Genomic DNA, 24,800 nt, shown 5'->3' on the forward strand with positions numbered 1-24,800 from the left:
TGCTGTCGGGGGAGGAACCTGGGGGCGAGGCTAGTTTCACTGCTGTTGAGCAGCCGGTCGACCTGTCTAAGGGCCGGAAGGGGGTGGTGAAGTCCCAGGGTTCTAAGGGCAAAGGCCCCGTCAAGTCACAGCAACGGGGAGGGGTAGGGCAGGGGGCGGGTGGTGCTGCGGCACCCTTGCCCGGGAATGGGGGCCGAGGGGGGCCTGGCCAGTCATCGATGTTTGACAGGTGGGCCCAGATGACTGAGGAGGAGAGGGCGAGGGACCAGCGGCGTGTCATTGAAGAGTATGAGAGGGAGTGGCAGCGGCTATGTGCCGCCAGGGAGGAGAAGGCGGGAGGGGTGCCCATGGGTGATGGGGCCCAGGCACCAGGGCGAGGCAGGTCGTCGGCCGGTGGCCGAGGTAGGGGGGCCCCTGGGGCGCAAGGACAGTGGGTCTGGGTGGAGAATGCAGGGACTGCCTTGACGGATCAGAGACCTGGTGGCACCGGGGCCTCCCCGAGCGCATACGGCTCGGGGGGGGGGGAATCAGGCCAGCAGGGTCAGCTGGCAGAGGCCGGGGTGGGCCGGCGGGGCGCAAAACGGCCTCCAAACGCCGGGACGAAGATGCAGGGGGGTCCGCGGCGGCCTGCCCTCCACCGAGGGAGCGGGCACCGACCATGTTGGAGTGTGAATTTACGCCTGGAGTGAAAGGGAAGGGTGCTAAGAGAGTCGTGACTGAGGTGGTGCCGCTGGATGTTCAGGATGAATGGTTGGATTATGAGGATGATGAGGATGAGTTGGAAGAGGGTGAGTTGCGTGAGCCTGGACGTGTGTGCAAGGGTAAAGGGGCAGCTACCAAGGTTGGTGCTTCTCAAGAGGCACGGGATGGCGCCAGTCGGGCCAGCAGAGGGATGTCGAGGCCGGCGGACGCACGGCGACAGGAGCGGGAGGCTCCTGCAACTTTGTCAGGTGAGAGCTCTTGGTGGGACGCCTGGTTGGATGGGGGAAACGGGGGAAGTAAGAAGCCCTGCCGGTCGGTGGGGGTGGGGGATGGGTCGGTGCGGGCTGGAGCCCAAGGGGGTGTGGAGCCTGTGAAGGCGGTTGGGGGCAAGCAGGTCACGACGGCCAGCGCGCAGACAGACAATGTGGAAGACCTGGAAGGGAAGGAGGAGGGGGCGAGTGGGGTGGAGAAACTGAGAAAGAAGTTGCCGTACATGGGGCTGGGGATGCCCCTGGGGTCTCATTTGTCGGAAAAGACTAAGGCAAGGATCTGGAGGCACGAGTATGTGGATGTGTTCAAGCTTTTGCACAGGGAGATTCAGGCGAAGGAGGGGTCTAAGGAGGAGGAATGGGAATTGACCAGGCGGCCGAGGGTGCCGGTTACTATGGAGAATTGGACGTCTGCCTTTCTGATTTATGCGAGCATCTATTGTGAGAAGCATGGGGATCGGGCTATCGCTTTGTTCAAATATATGTACGTGATAAGGAAGGCGCAGCTTCATTTTGGGGGTTTCGCCTGGTTGAGTTATGACGAGGAGTTCAGGGCTAGGGTGAGTGTTAACCCTGATAAGCCATGGGGGGATGTGGATCAGGAGCTTTGGATCCAGTGGATGTCCTCGGCGCAGGCGGCGGCGTCTACTCATACGGCCAGCGGTCTTCCGGTCACGCATCGGTCCTTTCAGCCGCGTCCAGCCCTATCTGGGGCGGGTAACCAGGGTACCCCAAGTGGACATGGGAGCCAGCCTGTGTGGTCTGGCTCAGCGGGACAGCAATACAAGCCGGTTGCTTCAGGGGCCTGCTGGGGGTTTAACAGGGGTTTCTGCAACCGCCCCTCTTGTAAATTCAAGCATGAGTGTTCTAAGTGTGAGGTACGCCACCCGGTCACGCAGTGCCTCACCTTGGCTACGCCGTCTGAGCAGTGGAAATTTGCCAAGGGTAGGGGGCAGCCTGGCCCAAAGGGCCCGTACTCCGGTTAAGGTGGGGGCCATGGGTCCATGGCTCTCCCGGTACCCTGATAAGGAGGCAGCGTTGCGTTTGTACTGGGGGTTTGTGGAAGGTTTTCGAATTGGCTATCAGGGGCCCAGGGAGAGGCGTTGGGCTGAGAATTTGCGGTCTGCTAAGGAGTTGCCGGGGGTAGTGGCGCGTAAATTGGAGAAAGAGGTTTCGGTGGGCAGGATTGCAGGTCCGTTCTCGGAGTGGCCATTGTCGGATCTCATTGTGTCACCGTTGGGGGTTGTGCCCAAGAAGGAGCAAGGGGAGTACCGGTTGATCCATCACTTGTCCTGGCCGGAAGGTGGGTCGGTGAATGATTTCATTGCCGAGGAGGACTCGAGGGTGTTGTACGCTTCGGTGGACGATGCCATTGGGTTGGTACGGTCATGTGGGAGGGGGGCGGAGATGGCTAAGTGTGACATCAAGTCGGCCTTTCGGCTTCTTCCCATTCATCTGGCGGATTTTCCTCTCTTGGGTATGCAGTTTGATGGGGCCATTTTTGAGGACATGGTGCTGCCCATGGGCTGTGCGATTTCCTGCGCGCTCTTTGAGACCTTTAGCTCCTTTTTGCAGTGGGCCTTTGTGGACCGCAGTGGGCACCGGCTGGTGTCTCACTATTTGGATGATTTTCTGTTTGTGGGCTCTGGACGTTCGGGCGACTGTGGTCAGGCTCTGCAGCAGTTTCAGTTGTTGGCTCGGGATTTTGGGGTGCCTTTGGCGCCGGAGAAGACGGAAGGGCCCAGTTGTTGTCTGACGTTCCTCGGAATTGAATTGGATTCAGTGGCCTGGCAGGCGCGCTTACCGGTGGCGAAGGTGGCTGAGATGCAGGATGCTTTGAAGGGCGCGATTGCGGTTCGGAAGTTGGAGTTGAGGTCTGTGCAACGCTTGCTGGATTTGTTAAACTTTGCCTGCAGAGTGGTGAGGGCGGGGAGGACTTTTTGTAGGCGGCTCGGCATGGCCATGTCGGGCGTGGCCCTCCCACATCACAGGGTCAGGATTACGCTGGGGGTCCGGATGTACCTGCGAGTGTGGCTGGTCTTTCTCGAGGATTTCAATGGCGTGTCTTTGGATTTTGCATGGGACAGGATGGTGTGGCATGTTCAGCTTTACTCGGACGCTGCGGGGGCGGCTGGTTTCGGAATTTTCTGGGACGGTCGCTGGTGCGCGGAAAGGTGGCCGGATCATTGGTTGCGTCAGGGTAGGAGCATTGCATTCTTGGAGTTCTTTCCCTTGTTGGTGGCGTTGCTGGTGTGGGGCCCGGAGTTCAAGAACAGGTCTGTGTTGTTCCACGTGGACAATATGACGGTGGTGGACTTGGTCAACAATCAGAAAGCGAGGGATCTGAGGGTGCTGCGCTTGCTGCGGAGTTTCATGCTGCTATGTTTGCGTTACAATGTGCTGTTTCGCGCGCAACATGTGTCTGGCGCAAATAACTAAATTGCGGATGCGTTATCTCGTTCGCAGTGGCTGCGCTTCAGGGAGCTGGCGCCGGGAGCGGAGGCTTGCAAGACCAAGGTGCCGGAGGGTATCTGGGCATGGGGGGAGTGAGAGTGGTGGGTCTGGTGGAAAGGTCGCTGGCGGAGTCTACCAGGCGGGCGTACAGATTGGCTTGGTGTGAGTTTGGGAAGTTTGTGGGCCTGGGGACACGGGAGCTGTGTTTGCCAAAGGAAGAGTGCGAGAGGCGGGTTGTGCATTTTGTGTTGGATTGCATGGATAAGGGACTGTCGCAGACGACTATTGCTGGCAAATTGGCAGGTTTGTCTTTCTACTGCTTGGTGTATTTGGGTTTTGATCCGGCTAGTTCGGATCTGCTGAGCCGAATGTTGAAGGGTTGGGGGAGGGTGCGGGCTGAGTTGGGGGGCGGGGAGTTGCCCAGAGAGGCGGTCACGTTTGACTTGTTGAAGTTGGTGTTGCAGGAATTGGTTTTTTGTTGCTACGACGGGGGGGAGGTGGCGCTTTTTCGCCTATGCATGATCTGGATGTTTTTTGGTGCGTTTCGGGTGTCGGAGCTGCTGGGGGCACGGGGGCGCCGGGTAGGCTGTTTGCTGATGTGCGGGTGGACGGGCTCTGTCTGGGCATTTGGTTGGGGCGGTCCAAGACTGACCAGGTGGGTCGGGGTAGATGGGTGTGGTTGTCAGTGAGTGGGTGCGCAGGGGTGTGTCCGGTGCGAGAGTGGCTGAGCTTTGGGCAGAGGGTGCAGCGGACGGAGGGGGAGATCTTTGTGCATGCGTCGCGGAAGCGGTTGACGTCGGGTCAGTTGTTGGCAGTGCTACGGTTGGCTTTGAGGAGCCTGGGTAGGGACCCGGCTCGGTTTGGCATACATTCCTTTTGGATTGGGGCGGCTACGGCGGCGGCGGGTTTGGGTTGGTCATGGGAGGAGATCAGAAGGATTGGCCGCTGGAGGTCGCGGTGCTGCGAGCGCTATGTGCGCAAGTGAGGGCGGGGGCGCAACGCTTGGACGGCGACGCTGCTCGGTGTAGTTTCTTGTCATGCCTTGGTACTAATATCTTTTTCTTCGTAGGTTGTGTTCGTGGACCGGGGGCCAAGACGGTCACTTGGGTCATGGGGCACTCTTTCGTGCATTGGGCTTCGAAGTATGCTGCCAGGCAGGTGTACGGTCGTAGCCTGGGCCTGAGGAGCAGCCATCATGAAGTGCAATGGTGGGGTAAGAGTGGAATGAGATGGGGTGAACTGTTACCATGGCTGACAAAGAAAGTGTTGCAGCTGGGCTGCCCGGATATGATCATCATCCACCTGGGGGAAAATGACTTAGTGAAGCAATCGGGGGTGTCACTAGTGCACTTGATGCAGAGGGACTTGGAGGTCATGAAGAACAATCTGGCTGGCGCCTGCATTGTATGGACTGAGTTTGTTCCGAGAAGGATTTGGAGGGGTGCACTTAAGCCTGCGGCTGTGGAAAGGGCCCGCAGGAAACTGAATAGGGCTATGAGACTCTTTTGCGCGGATCGGGGAATTAAAGTGCTGGCTCATGTCGGGCTCCAGCTGGAACAACCTCTTCTTTTCAGGGACGACGGCGTGCACCTTTCTCACATGGGAAATGCATTTTACCTCATGGAGCTGCGAGACTTGATTAGTTGTCTGTGGAACGAGTCAATTTGGTGTAGGCGAGTCTGAGATCGAAAGGTGCACGCTTGGTGGGGCAGGTAACCGCCCTCCGGGGGTTCCCTGGGTGGCGGGAACTGGGAGGGGTGGGGAGTCCATGACGGGCAGAATCACCCTTACAGGGAGGGGGTTACAGGCGCAGGATGGGAGAGAGTGGTAGACGGGAGTGCGATGGATGGAAATGACCGAGGAGTCGGAAAGTGGAAAGGGGAAGTGAATGGGATGCAAAGAGGTTGTGGTGTGATTTGGGAATGGATGGTGGAGCATGCGAGTGGATGACGGTTGAAAGGCAGGATGTTGGGGGGATTGTTAAAGTTGATAATGTTATGTTTTGTAAGCTGTCATGCCTGTCCTAATAAATGGCCTTTTACGCAAACTGATGCGTGGAGTGGTTATTGCGCGATGCGGCCCCCGGGGGAATGCAGGTCGGCAGACTAGTCTTCCCCCGGGGTGTTCGCGCGAGGACACGGCAGGCGGAAGTTAGGTAAGGGGTTTAGGTCAGGGGTAGGAGGGGTTAGGTAGGAGGCTACTTATGGGGGAACAGGAGAGGAACAACTTCCTTTTCCTGTCCCCGGTGCCTCAGGGAAGAGTTAGGATTTTGCCACCCGCCCACCCTACAAGAAAAAAGGTTTTTTGGTGCGGTGTTGTTATGGTTGCCATGTTGGGCAACATGCCAGTTTAGGACAGGATGGCAAGGGGGGAGACGTTCCGGGAACTTGGAGGGGTGGGGAGTCCATGACGGGCAGAATCACCCTTACAGGGAGGGGGTTACAGGCGCAGGATGGGAGAGAGTGGTAGACGGGAGTGCGATGGATGGAAATGACCGAGGACTCGGAAAGTGGAAAGGGGAAGTGAATGGGATGCAAAGAGGTTGTGGTGTGATTTGGGAATGGATGGTGGAGCATGTGAGTGGATGACGGTTGAAAGGCAGGATGTTGGGGGGATTGTTAAAGTTGATAATGTTATGTTTTGTAAGCTGTCATGCCTGTCCTAATAAATGGCCTTTTACGCAAACTGATGCGTGGAGTGGTTATTGCGCGATGGAGTGCCTGATAGAGACCCGTCTCAGGCTCAGAGAAGTAAAGCAGGCGCACCGGGACACTATTTAAAAACCGGGACATTTATCAGTTTAACCCGGGCGCTGCGCAAAAAGCAGGACATTCCTTTAATTTGGAGCAAAGTGTCGGGACACAGGTCCAAAAACCGGGACCATCCGGGGAAAACCGGGACGTCTTGTCAAGCTACCCAAAAGGCTTCCAAGTTGCTCATGGGAACACACACGCCCTTGGAATGAATGGTCACTTGTCAAAAAGAGGAATAAGCATACAGCCCAGCAAACTATTTATACAAAAAACATCATTAGATCACAGCAGTAAAGAAAGATAAGGCGGAAGAACAGAGACCAAAGCCATAAAACAGTAGCAATAAAGTTTCTACTGAGCCACTTTCAAAGCTGCAAATTGAAATAGCCATTATAACTATTGGCCGACTGTAGGCATGTGTTTATTCAAAGCTCTTCCACTGCCCCCTAAACATACCTATATTTCTGCATTGCTTGAAACCCCTGGCTTTAGCCACAGCCCTTTCCCTTTCGCCAGTTTCTTTAAGAATTAGCCACAATTCCATCCCCGTGGGGGGTTTGGGGTAAATCCAGACTGTAGCTATCGCAAGGCGCGCAGCAACCAGCATGACTGTCAGTATAGGGTCATTTCACTCCCCATCCTCTTTATATCCAAGCATCTCTTCAGATAGCGTAATGTCCCTGCTTAATCTATTCCGAATTGCCCCTATTATCTTATCCCGAAACATCTTCAGCGAGGGACAGAAGACAAACATATGCACAATACCTGCAGCATGTAGCCCACATTTAGGAGAGTTCTGACGTGTCGCTCCCTGAGCCCCTCCCCAAATAGCCCCACATTGGGACCATCTGGTAATCCTTTCGGGTGTATAATAAAGCAGGCAGAGTGTCCGAAATTGCTGAAGCCATAGACTGAGCGAGTGTACAGATCGGGCGATAGAATCTAGGACTATCCTCATGTTTTCAATAGTAATGTTTTCCCCAACGTCTCACTCCACTTAACCCCTTGCCCGCGGCCGGAATTCCGCTCCTGTGCGGCACATTCCAATCGCGGGCGTGGTCATGACAGCTGGGAGCCGTCATCAGCACACGAGCACTGTATGCCATGCCGGCTCCCGGCCGTCATCAGCATGGAAGGGGTTAAGCACCAGTTTCTCGCACCCTTCTGTCCTTTTTTGGCAGAATATTCTGTATTCCTTACTAACCTGCCGGTTCTGAGAATACATACAATCCCACATATCAGACCCGGCCACCCTTCGGATTTCCAAGCTTCTAACTAAGTGATCTCTAACCTGTAAGTATTTAAAAAACAAGTGTTGGGGTATATCAAATGTTGCCCGAAGATTCTCAAATGACTGGATGCTGTTGCAATCATAGAGTTGACCCAGTGAATGCACCCCATATCTGGCCCACTGATGGGCCATGCTAGCTTGGAAAATTCCAGGCAGCATTGGATTACCCCACAAAGGGAGTCTGCTAGGAATGGAAGATAAAGAAAATCTAGTTTCAATGCCTTTCCATATATATATGCACAGTCCCAGATTGTCTTAAACCGCACTCGTTTAAAATAGTTGGGGTCATTAATTCGATACAGAAACATCTGACTTTCTGCCCCAAGAGACAGCCAATGCCAAAAGTTAGTTAGCTCCGGAATAAAAAGGCTCCTTAAAAGACCAACAAAAGCAGACAAAAAATAAAGTTTAAAGTCAGTAAAGTCTAGGCCACCTTGATTATATGGAAGTTTCATCATTCCTATTACCCGTCTTGCCTTCTTATACCCCCAAATAAAGCTACTGAAAATTCCATCAAGTTTCTTAAAAAGGCATTCGGAATGCGTAACGGAATAGACCTAAAAAGATAAAGAAACTTAAGAAGTATCTTCATTTTAATAACGTTGCATCTTCCCAGGATGCTTAATGGAAGTTTATGCCACATCTTCAATTGTTTAGTAATTTTAGTTAGTAAAAAAACATAATGCAAAGAATCTATAAGCTCGATTTTAGAAGAAATTTGTACCCCAAGATATGTAACCCTCGCGCACACCGCTTCAATTGTGTCCTCCGGTTGATAATTAAGCAAAACTTGGGTTTTATTCCTATTCAGCATATATCCAGAGAAACGTCCAATTTGTTTAGCCTCTCTGTCTATATATTCTATAGCCTCCTTTTAGTCTTTCCGAAAAAATAGCTATGTCTTCAGCATATGCCGTCAACTTAAGGGAGTGAATGTTCACTCACAGAGCATTTGATGGAGGCCACATTTTCAGTGAGGAACGAAAAGAGGCGCTTGGGGATAGGTTTCCAAAACTCCAGGCATGGGTATTTTCTCTGGGCAATCACTCGATGTCACTTCAGAGAGAGACCAGCCATATGCAAATCAGCCTTCATCCTGCTCCAATAGAAACCGCGGAACCCAAGCGCCAGGCACATGGCCTCCAGGCAGAAACACATAACATACCATAACAGACGTCTACCTTTAGGGCCTCAGCACAACTAAACAACCAGGAGCAGTCACCATCCCTCCTTGTCCAGGAACAGTCACCATCCCTGCTTTCCAAGGAACAGTCACCATCCCTGCTTTCCCAGGAACAGTCACCATCCCTGCTTTCCCAGGAACAGTCACCATCCCTGCTTGCCCAGGAACAGTCACCATCCCTACTTGCCCAAGAATAGTTACCATCCCTGCATGTCCAGGAACAGTCACCATCCCTGCTTTCCCAAGAACAATCACCATCCCTGGTTGTCCAGGATCAGACACCATCCCTACTTGCCCAGGAACAATCATCATCCCTACTTGTCCAGGAAAAGTCACCATCCCTACTTGTCCAGGAGCAGTCCCCATCCCTGCTTGTCCACGAGCAGTCACTATCCCTGCTTGTCCACGAGCAGTCACCATCCCTGCTTGTCCACGAGCAGTCACCATCCCTGCTTGTCCACGAGCAGTCACCATCCCTGCTTGTCCACGAGCAGTCACCATCCCTGCTTGTCCACGAGCAGTCACCATCCCTGCTTGTCCACGAGCAGTCACCATCCCTGCTTGTCCAGGAACAGTCACCATCCCTGCTTGTCCAGGAAGAGTTAATCCCTGCGTGTCCAGGAACAGTCACCATCCCTGCTTGTCCAGGAGTGGTCACCATCCCTTCTTGTCCAGGAGCGGTCACCATCCCTTCTTGTCCAGGAGCGGTCACCATCCCTGCTTGTCCAGGAGCGGTCACCATCCCTGCTTGTCCAGGAGCGGTCACCATCCTTGCTTGTCCAGGAACAGGCACCATAGTCACCACCCCTGCTTGCCCAGGAACAGTCACCATCCCTGCTTGCCCAGGAACAGTCACCATCCCTGCTTGCCCAGGAACAGTCACCATCCCTGCTTGCCCAGGAACAGTCACCATCCCTGCTTGTCCACGAGCAGTCACCATCCCTACTTGTCCACGAGCAGTCACCATCCCTGCTTGTCCGCGAGCAGTCACCATCCCTGCTTGTCCACGAGCAGTCACCATCCCTGCTTGTCCACGAGCAGTCACCATCCCTGCTTGTCCACGAGCAGTCACCATCCCTGCTTGTCCATGAGCAGTCACCATCCCTGCTTGTCCACGAGCAGTCACCATCCCTGCTTGTCCACGAGCAGTCACCATCCCTGCTTGTCCACGAGCAGTCGCCATCCCTGCTTGTTCACGAGCAGTCACCATCTCTGCTTTTCCAGGAACATTCAATATCCCTGCTTGTCCAGGAACAGTCACCATCCCTGCTTGTCCAGGAAGAGTTAATCCCTGCGTGTCCAGGAACAGTCACTATCCCTGCTTGTCCAGGAGCGGTCACCATCCCTGCTTGTCCAGGAGCGGTCACCATCCCTGCTTGTCCAGGAGCGGTCACCATCCCTGCTTGTCCAGGAGCGGTCACCATCCCTGCTTGTCCAGGAACAGGCACCATAGTCACCATCCCTGCTTGCCCAGGAACAGTCACCATCCCTGCATGCCCAAGAACAGTCACCATCCCTGCTTGCCCAGGAACAGTCACCATCCCTGATGCCCAGGAGCAGTCACCATCCCTGTTTGTCCAGGAGTAGTCACCATCCCTGCTTGCCCAGGAACAGTCACCATCTGTGTTTGTCCAGGAACAGTCACCATCCCTGCTTGCCCAGGAACAGTCACCATCCCTGCTTGCCCAGGAACAGTCACCATCCCTGCTTGTCCAGGAACAGTCACCATCCCTACTTGTCCAGGAACAGTCACCATCCCTGCTTGCCCAGGAACAGTCACCATCCCTGCTTGCCCAGGAACAGTCACCATCCCTGCTTGTCCAGGAACAGTCACCATCCCTGCTTGTCCAGGAACAGTCTCCATCCCTACTTGTCCAGGAACAGTCTCCATCCCTACTTGTCCAGGATCAGTCTCCATCCCTACTTGTCCAGGAACAGTCACCACCCCTACTTGTCCAGGAACAGTCTGTAGTGTAGTTCCTATATTCCCAATAGGCTCTGTGCATTGGAATAGTATATCCTATAGATATGACGTAGGACTGAGGTCTACTAGGTCTCTATGTAATATACTAAACGTAATAGTGAGTGCCAGCTAGCTAGGAGGTCACTAGAAACTGTCTCGAATAAACAAGAAGGCATTAGTTTCTTACAACCACATAAACATGACAACTTGGTTTCCCAAGAATAAAACGTATCTCTAGAGTCGTGGAAACAATAGATAAGTAGTTCACTCAGTCAATCGTGCATGCTTCGTTTCTACAGAGTTGTAGAGAAATAGAGAGATGGGCATTTTCAATAAAAGATTTATTGAACAGTCTTCTTTCTCATGCAAGAGAAGTGAACCACTATAATTGTTATGCAGGCTGTAAAGTATAGTGCGTACAGCGTAAACAGTAGTATGAAATAATACTGTAAAAGCATGGTATGGTTTCTAAGCCATATCAAATAACACACATAAATAACAAAGACTAAAAGTACTCAACTGGTGCTTCTAAAATACGCCTACCCCAATGTACCTAACCTAAGTCTAGTACGCGGGAAGAAGTAAGTGTGGTGTAGCATAGGTTTAGTATTCTTTTGCCAAGAATCTATCCAAGATTTTTCTTAGGGTCTAATCAGCTCCGTACCTTGGTTTTAGAATGAAGGAGGTCTGGTATCTCTCTGCCTCGGACTTGATTTCTCAACACCCGCAAGGGGAGCTTGAAAACACTGGAGCTGTATTTCTCGGCAGGAGAAAAGACAGCATCCCTCTCAGTGCGTCAGCTGGAGGGTCGGCTTCCTTCGGCACTTGGAGTAGCGAGCTGCGTCGGGCAAATAGACAGTCGAACTGCTCCAAACCACCGTCTGTTTCCCATAGCAAGTGAAGGCATATTTATACCTTAAAGGTGCCTAGTTTGACGTAAAGTCGGACATAATAACGTCATCAAAGAAGCCCAAGGGAATGGTATTTCTTTCAAAACTCCATGAGTTCTTGGACAAATCAATAGTCAAGCAAGGGGAGGTACCCTAGCAGCTTAAGCCGATTTTCCAAGAAATCATTGTGGCCTTTTCGGAACTGGTGGGAGTAGCCATGCCTGTATCTGGACTGCATGGGCTATGTCTAAATATGGGTATGATTTATATGCCTATATTAGGGCAATGTGCATTGTACCTATATACGGGTATATACCGGGAAACTTCAATACGGGTCCTAAAACGCTACACACCACCCACTCCACTTTATTATGTTCGATATTACTATATTCTAAGTAAAGACTTATCTAAAGCATGTGTTTACAATCCCACCCAAAATACATAAAATGCATTCGAAATGGCTGTTACACAGAAATGAGTATTTGTGCTGCACACATTTTTAAAGCAATGTGTCATTCAAAGCATATAGTATGACATTGTAAATGCTATCCGAATGAGTCACAAAATTATGAAATGGCTCTTAAATACAGAAGAAAAAGTCGAGACCATTTCATGGCAGATATATTAAAACCCTTTGAATGTGGACAAGGTCAAATATTGTCTCGTGGAAGCTTTCTCACAGAAGTCTTGTTCTCTATGAATAGTTCTACTTAAAGCAGATTACTTTGTGCCAAAAAAAGTTCAAATATTTGGAAAAAAGTCAAATTGTAGAAAAATAGAGCTCCAAAGTTAGAGGTTTTTGTTTTAAAAAATGAAGGTCGAATTCAGAGTCTCTCAGAACACTGTGTGCCAATTTTTACAAGTCAGTTTTCATGGTTAGGGGAAAACATTACATCTTCTAAATCAGCGAAGAATTTGTCTATCATAGTAGGTGAGAGCTGGATTACCTCGCTTAGCAGGTCAATAGTACACAGATGAGAAGCATTGCCGTCAGCGTCAGTCGCATTAGCAGTGCTTTCCGTAGATGGTACCTGTGAGCCTGTTGCCTCCCATATCTCACCTGCACTAACTTGCGTTTGTGAGAGCTCAACGAAAGCCGTCATCAGGATTGGTAGCCGCTGGGGACAACACAGTGCATGAGCTGTTACTGGTCCAAGCAAAGTATCAACATCCGTTGGCATGACTGATGGAAGTGTAAGACAGATGTCTAACACACATTCTTCTTCACATAGCAGGCAGCGCAGAACAGGTAAGATGCAATCTTGCCATATCGGTCTGAATGATAGGAGCCATGTGGCATTCAGCTCTCTTAGTCGAGATAGTCCCAAGATTTGGATGATGCGCTCACGATACCTCATTGCTAGTAGAGTGTTCTCCACTGTAAACTGGGTGTCGGTGATTTGGCTTGCCATATCAGAGCAAAAGGAGCAAAAATAGTATTCCTGCTGCGAGTCCCAAAACGAGAGGCATTCCGCAAAAACACTGAGTGCACAAAGTTCGGAAATATGCCGAGGACTGCTTCAAAAGGTGTTAACAGTCCCGAAAAAATTGTCTTAAATACATGTACAATACCACTGGTATCAGACATGTTTAAGATACGACCTAACATTTCTATGAATTGTATAGGGCAGTTTGTTGATAATATGGCATGTATCTCTGCAGAAGTCCTTGCAACTTGCAGATCATACGTCTCTTTGGACGAGGTCAGTGGCACAGTTTTTGTAAAAGAATGGCTTTCATTCTGCTTAAAGTATCAATTCGTATAGAAGAGATGTTCAGTGAAGGCCATAGTGGCGACTCCCAGTCTGTCTTGCTTTTAGGAAACAATACTTGCATACAGCAAGTGACCCTGGCTGACGCAGTTACGAGATAGGCTATTCCTGGCATCATTCCACAACAGCTGTGATCATTCAACATTATTTAGCTCATATTGGAGAGCTGCCTAAAAACTGGATCTATCACTGCTGCTGGGGAACCCTGCAGGTGGCAAGATAAGTTGGTCGAAGAACCGTTGCAGGCTCCATGTAAATTAATACCCTGACATAAAAGTGTACCGCTTAGTGTGCTTTTGCAATTTGTACCACTAAGAAATACTTCCTTTACCCCACTACAACATCTGTGTGTATATGGTAAATCCCAGTTTGACTTGATGTATTCTTTACCCAACCTTTCAAACAGGCCTGCTGGTATGTGTTTTAAGCAATGCTGAAAACTGGAAAATCGTCACTGGCAAAGTAATGGTGCCATGTATTATCCATTTTATCGCTGGTTTCTCAGAAACAGTTAATGGTAATCTTTCCAGTTTTTCTATGCTTAGTACTGTATAATCTGCTCCCCTCTGCGCCAAAGAGATTTGTTTATCTGTAAGGTTAAACCCAGAAAACAATGACGTGGTGTTGATTAGAAGCCAAGGCACATAGCCTGAACGAAGATTTTGTAAGGTCCAGCCTAGCAGCATTATAGAACGCAATTGAGACTGTCCATGTTGTAGCATGAGCAAGTCATGTTCCATTATGTCTATGGCAGAGGATACAATGCTGTCCAAAGAATAAATTCTGGAGGACAGAGTTGTTAACCCATTCTCCACTACAGCGAGAGATTTCTCTAAATTAATACGATCAATTTCTCGTATATGTTCTGCAGTTTCCATTTGTGTGATTTTCCATGCTCCATTATAAGCAGATTATATACCGGTGTAAATGAAACGTTTATGACGTGGTTTAAGAGGCCGTAGTAAGACGTCTCTCAAATCAACGCCATCTTTAAGTAAAGTTAAGTGTTGGTTTTAAGTATGGGTGCAAAATCCGTTCCGCTCGCGGATTTTGTGGATTTTTGGCAATTTCGCAATCCGCAAATCTCACGAAATAGCTGAAAAATTCGCAAATCCGCTCGCGGGCGGATTTTTTTTAGAACCTCTGCAAGTTTGGCAGTTGAGTAGAGGTATAGCACAAACCAGTGGCGTCTTCTTGGATAAATATGAAGGGCAGGGTTCATTCTAGCATGACGCTCCTGTCACAAAAATTAAACCTCAACAGGAAACACTTACAGATATAAATAAAGCAGGTGCCAGAGTAGAAGCTCAAATTCAGTAACGCATTCATCAGCCCAAAAACAATCGTGAGCTTTGTCAAGGCTGGGCAGGTGTGCTCTCTCCCAGAATCTGCCGTCGATGCAGCATCTGCGGTGATGCTTGATGGAGGCCTCTGCATACTTCACTTTCACGAGTGCGATCCCCGTGCAGTTCCTGTGACCAGGAGCTTCTTTCTCCTCGCCTGCTGCTCTGATCGCTCTATGACCTTTTATACACACAAGAGGCATGTGAACTCGCATAGAAGCCCCTCCCTTAGGCCCCGCCGCACACACTAGCGGTGTGCACCGTTTTCCCGCCCGGACCCACTATGATGGACAGCTCACTCAAGGGACCCCAGCGCTGGGCAGGTGTGCTTTCTCCCAGAATCAGCCGTCGATGCTGTATCTACTGTGATGCTTTATAGAGGCCTCTGCGTCCTTCACTTTCACAAGTGCAATCCCCGTGCAGTTCCTGTGCCCAGGAGCTTCTTTCTCCTCGTCTGCTGCTCTGATCGTTCTCTGTAATGTAATGTAATGTAAATTGATACTTGTATAGCGCACTATTCACCCGCAAGGGTCTCAAGGCGCTTGTAAGAATACCGCTGTGGAACCCGTCCTGGCTTTCCCTGTGAGGCGTCCACTCCTGGGCACCCCGAGGGTGAAGGCCAGGCATCCTTAGCGTTGTGGGGGCCGTTGTGGAGATTAAGCAAGCTATTGCCCAGAGTTGCAGAGTGAGACTATGATTAGAATAGGCACCGAGGTGAGAATTATCAGGTCCGTGGAATACTTTTGAGCCCAAGACCCGCCGAGGCGGGGAATTGAACCCTGGTCCCGGGCTAGACCTCTGCATCAGGGTCTGCCGCTCTAACCATTGAGCCACACTTCTCTGACCTTTTATACACACAAGAGGCATGTGAACCTCTTTGGCCCCGCCGCACACACTAGCGGTGTGCACCGTTTTCCCGCCCTGACCCACTATGATTGACAGCTCACTCAAGGGACCCCGGCGCTGAGCAGGTGTGCTTTCTCCCAGTATCTGCCATCGATGCAGTATCTGCTGTGATGGTTGATGGAGGCCTCTGCATCCTTCACTTTCACGAGTGCAATTCCTGTGCAGTTCCTGTGACCAGGAGCTTCTTTCTCCTAGTCTGCTGCTCTGATCGGTCTCTGACCTTTTATATAGACAAGAGGCATGTGAACGCGCATAGGAGCCCCGCTCTTTGGCCCCGCCCACACACTAGTGGTATGCACCGTTTTCCCACCCTGACCCACTATGATGGACTGCTCACTCAAGGGACCCCGGCGCAGGGAAGGTGTGCATTCTCCCAGTAGCTGCCGTTGATGCAGTATCTGCTGTTATGCTTGATGGAGGGTTCTGCATCCTTCACTTTCACGAGTATATAAATATTTCTGCGAGTTCACGGATTTTTCCATGAACTCGCAGATTTTTTTTGCAATTTTGCATGAATTTGCGGACCGCAGACCCGCAAAATTTGCCCATACTTCGTTGTTTTATATTTGGTAGTGTGGACGTTTCTAGCCACTCAAGGCATAGTTTTCCTACACTGTATGTTGTTACTATCCCTGGATGTTGTCTCTGGGCGTATCTTGGATATGGCCTAGTGTATTTGAACCCTTGAGTCTTGTTCAGGAATCTATCCTGACAGTTATTCGTGGCTGTGGGCCAGATTAACCATTTCTCCCAATTAGGATCAGTTCTGTTTTGTTGTTAAATATATTTCACGTCTACCTCCTCATCTGTAGTGTCATTACTATCAGGTGTGAATTTAGGTATGGACGGTTTGTTTAAATCTTTTATCTTAGCTAAGCCAAGACAAGATGTCTGTTGAACAGTGTCATTTAAAAACATTATTTGTTCTGGTATGATGCAGGCTCTAAATAAAGCTTCCAGTCCCTGAACCTGCCAGTCTTTTGTGCCCCAGACAGTTTTTGTCTCGATGTGGTCTTTACAAAAGTCAAAACCTAAGGTAGACAATTAAGCATAAAAGGCCGCAGAATAAATTTGCTTAGTATTAGTCAACATACTTTTCATTCCTGTTCTATTAACATTTTTAAAGTAAAACGTTTCTAGATTTGAAATATTAAAACCTGAAAAGTACGGAAATTTTCCATAGAATGTTTTCGATTTACCCTTTGGTGGCGTTGGACAATGTTTCCATTGATTATAAGTATAAACATTTCTCGGGTTTGCAGATTTGTGCAAATAAGGATGACCATAGTGATTATAACAATGCATTTGTTCATAATCTGATGAACCTTCTAGGTATTCATGTTTTGTGAATTTTGCTGACATTTCTAAGTCTGCCATCATATTATTAACAGACTCAAAGTCCCAATCATCAGAGAATGTGCTGGGTGAAACAAAGTCACTCAAGGAAACCTTGAATTGATGTGTAATCTTCAACAGCTCTGCAGGACCGAAAATGTCATAATCAGTTCTGTCCCAGGCTATACCACCAGGTATAGGAACGGCTGTGATGTTCACTGATGACAAGTCTCTTTGGTCACGATGAGAGGATTTGTGTGGCTTAAGGAGCAAGTTGATCTTCTTACTTGCTGTGTCCATTTTACGGTATCTTCCATTTATCAGTGTACCCAAAGTTAGTACAAGAATTAGCCAAAGTAGGAGGAAGAGTACCCCTAGCACAATCCAAAGTTCAACCCATGGTGAAACCAGATAAGTTTTTTCAAGTTGATGAAAGAGTTCAGTTATTTTTTCTTTAAATGTTCGTTTAGCTGGCGTAGTTTCAGGTTCACTGGGATCCTCGGAAAACGTATCAAAGTTAATGAAATAGCCAGAGGCAGTTCTGTCAATTGTAGGAATTGCATCAGGAATCACTGGAGTTACTGGATCTGTTGTCATATTAGTATAGCCAGAAGCTATATCATTGTAGACAGGTGTTTCTTGACGAACTGTTATTTGGTATCAAGAGGTGGCACAAGTTCCATTGCTTTGTTGCATTGTCCTTTTCGCAGTGCAGATTCTTCAAAGGTGATGAGTCTCTCAGTTTGAACCTCTTGGATTGTAGCAAGATTTGGTCGTCTGCTACATCTTTGGAGTGCACTTGGCCTACTACTAATGATTGGCCACATGATGTGGTTTTACCAAGTCGCTGTATACGACTCTTCTCCTTTCTTCCAGCAAGGGACGGCAGTAACACTGATCTTATTCCGTGGATTGCTAGGACAGGTACTGGTTGTCTGTAAGAAGGCCCAAATTCCTTCCTGCCCACGATCTTCTCTCTGACCAGATCCCCAATCTTTGGAATCCAGGCAGGCCTTGCTGTGACGGGTAGTTTTTCTTCAGTGGTCGTTGGCTTCTGTAGTGTGTTGCACAGACTTTTTCTTGTTTCATTTAAGTCCTGCAAAACAGCCAAACGGTCTTTGATATCAAAGGGATTTTTGTTCTACCACTGAAGTATGCCGATCAAGGTCTTCGACAATCATTTTAGTACCAAAAAGCATTTCATATGGAGTTATTCCACCCAAAGAACTTCTTGGCAGATTGTTTAAGCTACGTTGGACACTTATTAGATATTTGATCCACCCTTCACCCAAGCCTAATACCCTAGATGTTATAGATTGCTTTATGTCCCTTTTTCTTTCCACTACCGAATTTCCCTCAGGATGGAATAGACTTGACTACCGCAATGCAACGCCCAAGCTGGCCAAGGCCTCCTTGTAAGCCTTTGAGTTAAAGGCAGGACCCTGGTAAGAATGTAGCATGCCGATTGCGTGTGTGCCAATAAAGACTCGCAAATCTTTTATAACAGTTCTGGCGTCAGTCGAGCGCTGAGGCCACATCCAAATGAATCTTGAACTTGAATCCACTGCGACCAGGATATATTTATGGTTGCCATCACTTTATAAGGGACCACAGTGGTCCAGGTAAACGTACGCTAATTGTTTATCTGAAATAAGAAGGGTCGTCTACGTAGGACGTTTCACTGTCGAGACGTACATCTTTTGGCAGATTTTGCATTCCAAAACATAGTTTCTGGTCCGTTTCCTCATGCGCGGCCCCCAGTATCTCTGTTTTAATAACGATACTGTGGTGGAAACACCTGAGTGCGCAGAGGCAAGCCCTTCATGTGCTGCTAAGATTAGTCGATGTTCCAGATTTGGAATTACGAGCAAAAGCAACATTATTTGCATCTGTTATATATGAGTATTTGAATGGATAGCCTTTTGGAAAAGTTTTACCGTGATCTGTTTTGGAAGCAGTGACAGCCTGCATGATTTCACTGTCTATTTTTGTTTTCGAACAAGTGACTGCAGCTACGGAAGCCGTTTGCACAGCTTCCTTAGCGGCTTCATCAGCCACTGAATTCCCTGCAACGTGAATGCCATCACGCTGATGACTCAGTGTATGGATCATGAGAGTCTTTTGTAGTACTTTCTGTAACAGAACTACTTGTTCCCAAAGCAACTTATGCTTGATTGTGCCACCTTTTGAATCTTTGAAACTGTTTTGAATCTAGTTCTGCAAGTATTCATTGTAAGATTGGACGCAGTAATAAGAATAGCACACTATGAGTGTGGGGAATTCGCAATCAAGCGCTATCCTGAATGCTTCGAGGTCAGCTCGCTGAGCTGTACAATCTCCGAGAGATTGCGTTTTTGTGACCATAGGTCGGAATTTACCATCGCGCCAGCGACCTTTAACAATCGGGCACGCAGCACTATAAGCTTGTTTACCCCCAATTGCGGGCTGTGCTGATCCGTCCGTATAAATTACACATCCGTAATGTTCTAGAGGCAGAATCTCAGTAGGCAGAGGACATTCTTGTTCGTATTGTAGAAATTCTTGTGTTTTCAAGTAAAGGTTAAAAACGTATTCAACGTCTGTTCCAGCAAGAGAATTAACCCATTGTATCCATCTTGGATGTAAAGCTTTTGCATTCGGAATGCTCGCTTTCGTCACAGTATCTAAAGCTGGTACAGGTGTAACGACAATAATGCTCTTACCCTGTGCGAGGACTCTCTCGTTTGAACCGCAGTCCAAATTTTTTATGTAGAAGTGAATTTCATTTCAGCTTGTGTGTACAAGTGTGATTTGTAAGCTATCGGTATTTTTTCTCCTTCATTGAAGGTTAAGTATGTGAATCCGCATCTTCCTGGAATGATCTGAATTACAAGGATGCGTACGTTTACGCGTGTCCTCAGATGTGTTGTTGCCAACATGTCTGTTTGTACTAAACGCAAAATTTCTGTGTGTTTTTGAGTCCAATTAATTTGTTTGAAATCAGGTTTGATTAATTCGTACAGAGGTTTAACCCTTTCTGCGTAATTTAGAATGCAAGTTCTTCCAAAATTTAGGAACCCTAGAATTGACTAGGTTTTTCACCGTTTTTGGAGGTTGGAGCAGCGCACATTTCTCTAGAAAGTTTGCTGCTAGGCTTTTGCCTATCCTAGAAAAAGGACATTTAGGTGGGCAATTCTGGATTTCTTGAAAATTTATTTATACCCTTCAGAGGCGAACCCAAGTATAATGTGTTCACTCTTTTCAAGTGCCTATCCAAGTTGTCATCTGTAAGATAGAGGTCTTCAACATAAGATACTGCCTCATCATCATACTTTTGTAGTAACTCTGTTACTCTGGCTGAAAATAACCCTGGACTATTCTTGAATCCTTGGCGGAGACGGCAAAAGTGACGCTGTACTTCCATAGTTGAGAAAGTGGTCAAATACCTGCTTTGAGGTGCGATGTTTTGACAGGAGAAACCGTTAGAAATATATAACGTGGTTTTGTATTTTTTGCACACTATGTTATTCACCAGTGCTGCACTGTGTGCATTTTGCACTGCAAATGTCTTGCAACAAGAGTTTAAGTGCCTGTAGTCCAAGACTAGACGATATATATTGTCTGGGCTGGAGACAGGAAACAAAGGATGGTTCATGGACGAAGTGCATCCATCCATCACCACATGGTATTCAAGTTGATATAATATCTCCTAGACTTGTTTTTTAGCTTCTTGATTAACTGGGTATTGTCTTTGCATAGTTGGTTGAGTTTTTAATTGAATTTTATGGAGAGGAGATTTCTCATCCCATCCTACATGATTTTTATATAATGCAGGAGCCTGGGCTACAGCCCATTTTCTGGCATAAGTGTATTTTTTTATGAATTGGAATAGGATTTGAGAAGGCTGGCATAGTGATCTCTTTGCCATGTGGGCACTCCCTGACAAATTCAGGTGGCCAGTCTTGTTCAGCTAGAAGAATGTCATAACCCCTTGAGAGCTTCTCCCAAAAGAGTGCTCTTATCTTTCTTTTTAAGTCCCCCTCCATCCGGAGTGTTACTTCATATAACTTATGGGGTACACTAACCCTGGAATCGGCAGTTTCAACTTGGATGCTTTCATTCAAGTCCACTGTCTCCAGATGATCCTTCAGGATCCTGCGAGTTATGGTGACTTCTGCTACGCTGTCTAGCATTGTCTAAGCCCACTCCCCACTCTTGAGTTGTGTCCTCAAGATCCTCTGCATGTCTGATCTTTAGACCTGCTACCTTCTTTTTGGTGAATTGAGTTTTCTTACTTTTCTGAATATGTTGCTCGTCTTCGGACTTCATGCGTTCTACTTTGTGTTCTGACCGTCTTCTTCTTTCGGATTTCTGCGAGGAAGCCTGACAGGTACGAGAGGAACGTGTATCAGTATCTTGATATCTATCAGGTTTATGCAAATTATCCCTGTTCCTGAGGTTATACCTCTTTTCAGAGGACTCCCTTTGAGGAGACCTACCTCTGGACTGAGAACGCTTCTCTTTAGGAAGTGCCTGTTTAGTGTTTTCCCACTTCTTCTTAGGAGTAGTGAGAGTGTTTTTAATAAAGACCTTTTCTGGACTCAGTCAGTTGGGGTTTCACTGGTTTACCACCTAAGCTGTCTCTACCTAGTTCTTCATCGGATTTTAAAATTATTCTGACTAGTTCATATGGTTGCTCAGTTACATCAAGTTCTTTCAGTTTTTGGCGGATAGCCACCGATGCTGCTTCACCTTTTATGTTAGCTAATACTATAGCGGAGACCTGTTTGAAATCTTTCAGTAATTTCATACCTAGATTCAAAGCAAGTTCTGCCCTGTATTCATTTTGAATTTGCTTCAGGACCTCTGGTATCACCGCCATGGACGGAACACCATGTGTTTTTGTGTAGATTGCAGCAAAGACTGTACCCCAAGTGTCACAGTCCTCCAGGTGTGGTGCGATCCCCATTGGTAAACAGATTGTTAGAATCCTGTGTTTCTCACAAGGTGTACTATCGGGAAATACTGCCTCTATTTGATTAATTTTGTGAGCTATCCAGAATGGAATTTGTTCCCTTTTTGGGGGCAATAGTCTGTGGTGTAATTTTATTTGTGTTCCCCTGGTGAGGGGTGTGTTGCAGAATCCTTATAGGAGGTTGAACTGTTAGAGTCCGCATGACATATTGCACCAATTGTCTATGGATTTTGATTAATTGTTTTAGTTGAACTTAAAGTTCTACATCTGACATTCTTTCGATGTCAGGATGTGGTGTATAGCTGGCTAACACCGGTCATGTTGCTCCTGGTCTACCTAGTGGACTGAGCCTGGTAATGTGATTTTGATGTTGTAGGGCACCTTTAAACCAGAGTGCATGCTCTTGGTATGCTCTTGGTATGTTAATGGAATTTCAAAATCCTCGAAAGGAGTGTATTCCCCTGGAGGCTCCTCTGGATCTGCTTGTGGGAAGATAATCCATTAATAGAATACCTCTGTCTGCCGACATTCATGTGCCTCTAGGACAAAAATTACCCTACCACCTCAGGATGATAGGCCGTTTGTTATAAGCTTTATAGTGATGGTTTTCCTTAGATTTTCCGGGATGATTATAGCATCTGCGTCGTCTTCATTAAAACCTGTAATGTCAAAGCCTGGTCTGGCGGCTGCTGCACCTCCACTTTTCTTGTTTTCAGTCATTTTGTTTGTCTGAAAGTTTTTGCAGAACAAGTTTCAAGGAAACAAAGATAAGGTGCACAATATTTTGGAACACTGTATCCTTCAATGTTGAACAAACCAAAAACTAATACATAGGATTTTCGTCCTACTAAGTTATGGCGGATATTTTATCCTTTTACCCATTCTAGGCGTCTATTGGAGTATTTTACGGGAAAAGGGAGTCTCTGTGAAAAGCACAACTGAGTTACTTTAGTATCTAGCGTTAAATTAGTGCCTTACCAAACATTGGGCACCATGTAGTGTAGTTCCTATATTCCCAATAGGCTCTGCACTTTGGAATAGTATATCCTATAGATATGACGTAGGACTTAGGTCTCTCTTTAATATGCTAAACTTAATAGTGAGTGCCAGCTAGCTCAGAGTTCACTAGAAACTTTCTCGAATAAACAAGAAGGGATTTGTTTCTGACAACCGCATAAACAGGACAACTTTGTTTCCCAAGAATAAAACATAGCTCTAGGGTCGTGGAAACAATAGATAAGTATTTCACTCAGTCAATCGTGCATGCTTTGTTTCTACAGAGTTGTAGAGAAATAGAGAGACAGGCGTTTTCAATAAAAGATTTATTGAACAGTCTTCTTTCTCATACAAGTGAAGTGAACCGCTACAATTGTTATGCAGGCTGTAAAGTATAATGCGTACAGCGTAAACAGTAGTATGAAATAATACTGTAAAAGCATGGTATGGTTTCCAAGCCATATAAAATAACACACATAAATAACAGTCTAAAAGTACTCAACTGGTGCTTCTAAAATATGCCTACCCCAATGTACCTAACCTAAGTCTAGTACGCGGGAAGAAGTAAGTATGGTGTAGCATAGGTTTAGTATTCTTTTGCCAAGAATCTATCCAAGATTTCTCTTTGGGTCTAATCAGCTCCGTACCTTGGTGTTAGATTGAAGGAGGTCTAGTAGCTCTCTGTCTCAGACTCGATTTTACAACACCCCGCAAGGGGAGCTTGGAAACACGGGAGCTGTATTTCTCAGCAGGAGAAAAGACAGCGTCTCTCTCAGTGCGTCAGCTGGAGGGTCGGCTTCCTTCGGCACTTGTTGTAGCAAGCTAGGTCGGGCAAGTAGATAGTCGAACTGCTCCAAACCACCGCGTGTTTGCCATCGCAAGTGAAGGCATATTTATACCTTGAAGATACCTAGTTGACTTAAAGTCGGACATAACTTCAAAGAAGCCCAATGGAATGGTATTTCTTTGAAAACTCCATGAGTTCTTGGTTAAATAAATAGTCAAGCAAGGGGAGGTACCCTAGCAGCTTAAGCCGATTTTCCAAGAAATCGTTGTGGCTTTTCGGAACTGGTGGAAGTAGCCATGCCTTTATTTGGACTGCATGAGCTATGTCTAAATATGGGTATGATTTCTATGCCTATATTAGGGCAATGTGAATTGTACCTATATAAGGGTATGAATCTGGAAACTTCAATACGGGTCCTAAAACTCTACACAACAAGTCAATCCCTGCGTGTCAAGGAACAGTTACCACCCCTACTTGTCCAGGACCAGTCACCCTCCCTACTTGTCCAGGAACAGTCATCATCCATACTTGTCCAGGAACAGTCAATCCCTGCTTGTCCAGGAACAGCCACCATCCCTACTTATCCAGGAACAGTCACCATCCCTACTTGTCCAGGAACAGTCAATCCCTGCTTGTCCAGGAACAGTCACTATCCCTACTTGTCCAGGAACAGTCACCATCCCTACTTGTCCAGGAACAGTCACCACCCCTACCTGTCTAATGATGTTTTATTTGGAGTCTTGATTTGCAACATTTGACATTTTCTTACCTCCTCTTGAACTGAATTTAGCTACATCTCCTTATCCACCCATTTAACAATCTGGGCGCCTGACTGGTAGCTTCCCTCTCCATGTGTCCGCCTTCTCTCTTGCTGCTTTTACTCTTCACTACTATACTACAACCCCCTGAACTTTCTCCTTTCTGGGAATTTTATTGTTCTGCTTGTACTACCTCCTCCACTTGCTGTACAAACAACTCTATTTTGTAAAGCACTCTTTTGCTTTGTAGCTACTTGTGTACTGCGGGATGCCCATATACAATGCAAAAAGTGACGTAACAGGGGCGCAAAAATGATGCAAGGGGCTTGTAAATCTGCCCCCAGATTCATATAAAGTAGATAACACATGTCACATGTAAGTACTGCTTAGATAAGCCATTCTGCCTGGTTCTCCCCATGGGCTAATTCGTGTTTCCTGTCATCC

General features: G+C 47.6%; 2 protein-coding genes across 3 annotated transcripts in view; one reads left to right on the forward strand and one right to left on the reverse strand.

Moving 5' to 3' along the window:
• LOC147717927 (uncharacterized) overlaps positions 1-24,800 on the reverse strand; it is a 126,056-nt gene that overhangs the window by 82,229 nt on the left and 19,027 nt on the right. The window lies entirely within an intron of this gene.
• Positions 659-5,108, forward strand: LOC147717928 (uncharacterized). The gene is made up of 2 exons (XM_086920590.1): positions 659-950; positions 4,495-5,108. Exons 1-2 carry the CDS (start codon positions 659-661, stop codon positions 5,106-5,108), a joined length of 906 nt encoding a protein of 301 aa, XP_086776716.1.

The sequence above is a fragment of the Lissotriton vulgaris genome, chromosome 5, assembly GCF_964263255.1.
Source record: "Lissotriton vulgaris chromosome 5, aLisVul1.2, whole genome shotgun sequence".
NCBI lineage: Eukaryota > Metazoa > Chordata > Amphibia > Caudata > Salamandridae > Lissotriton > Lissotriton vulgaris.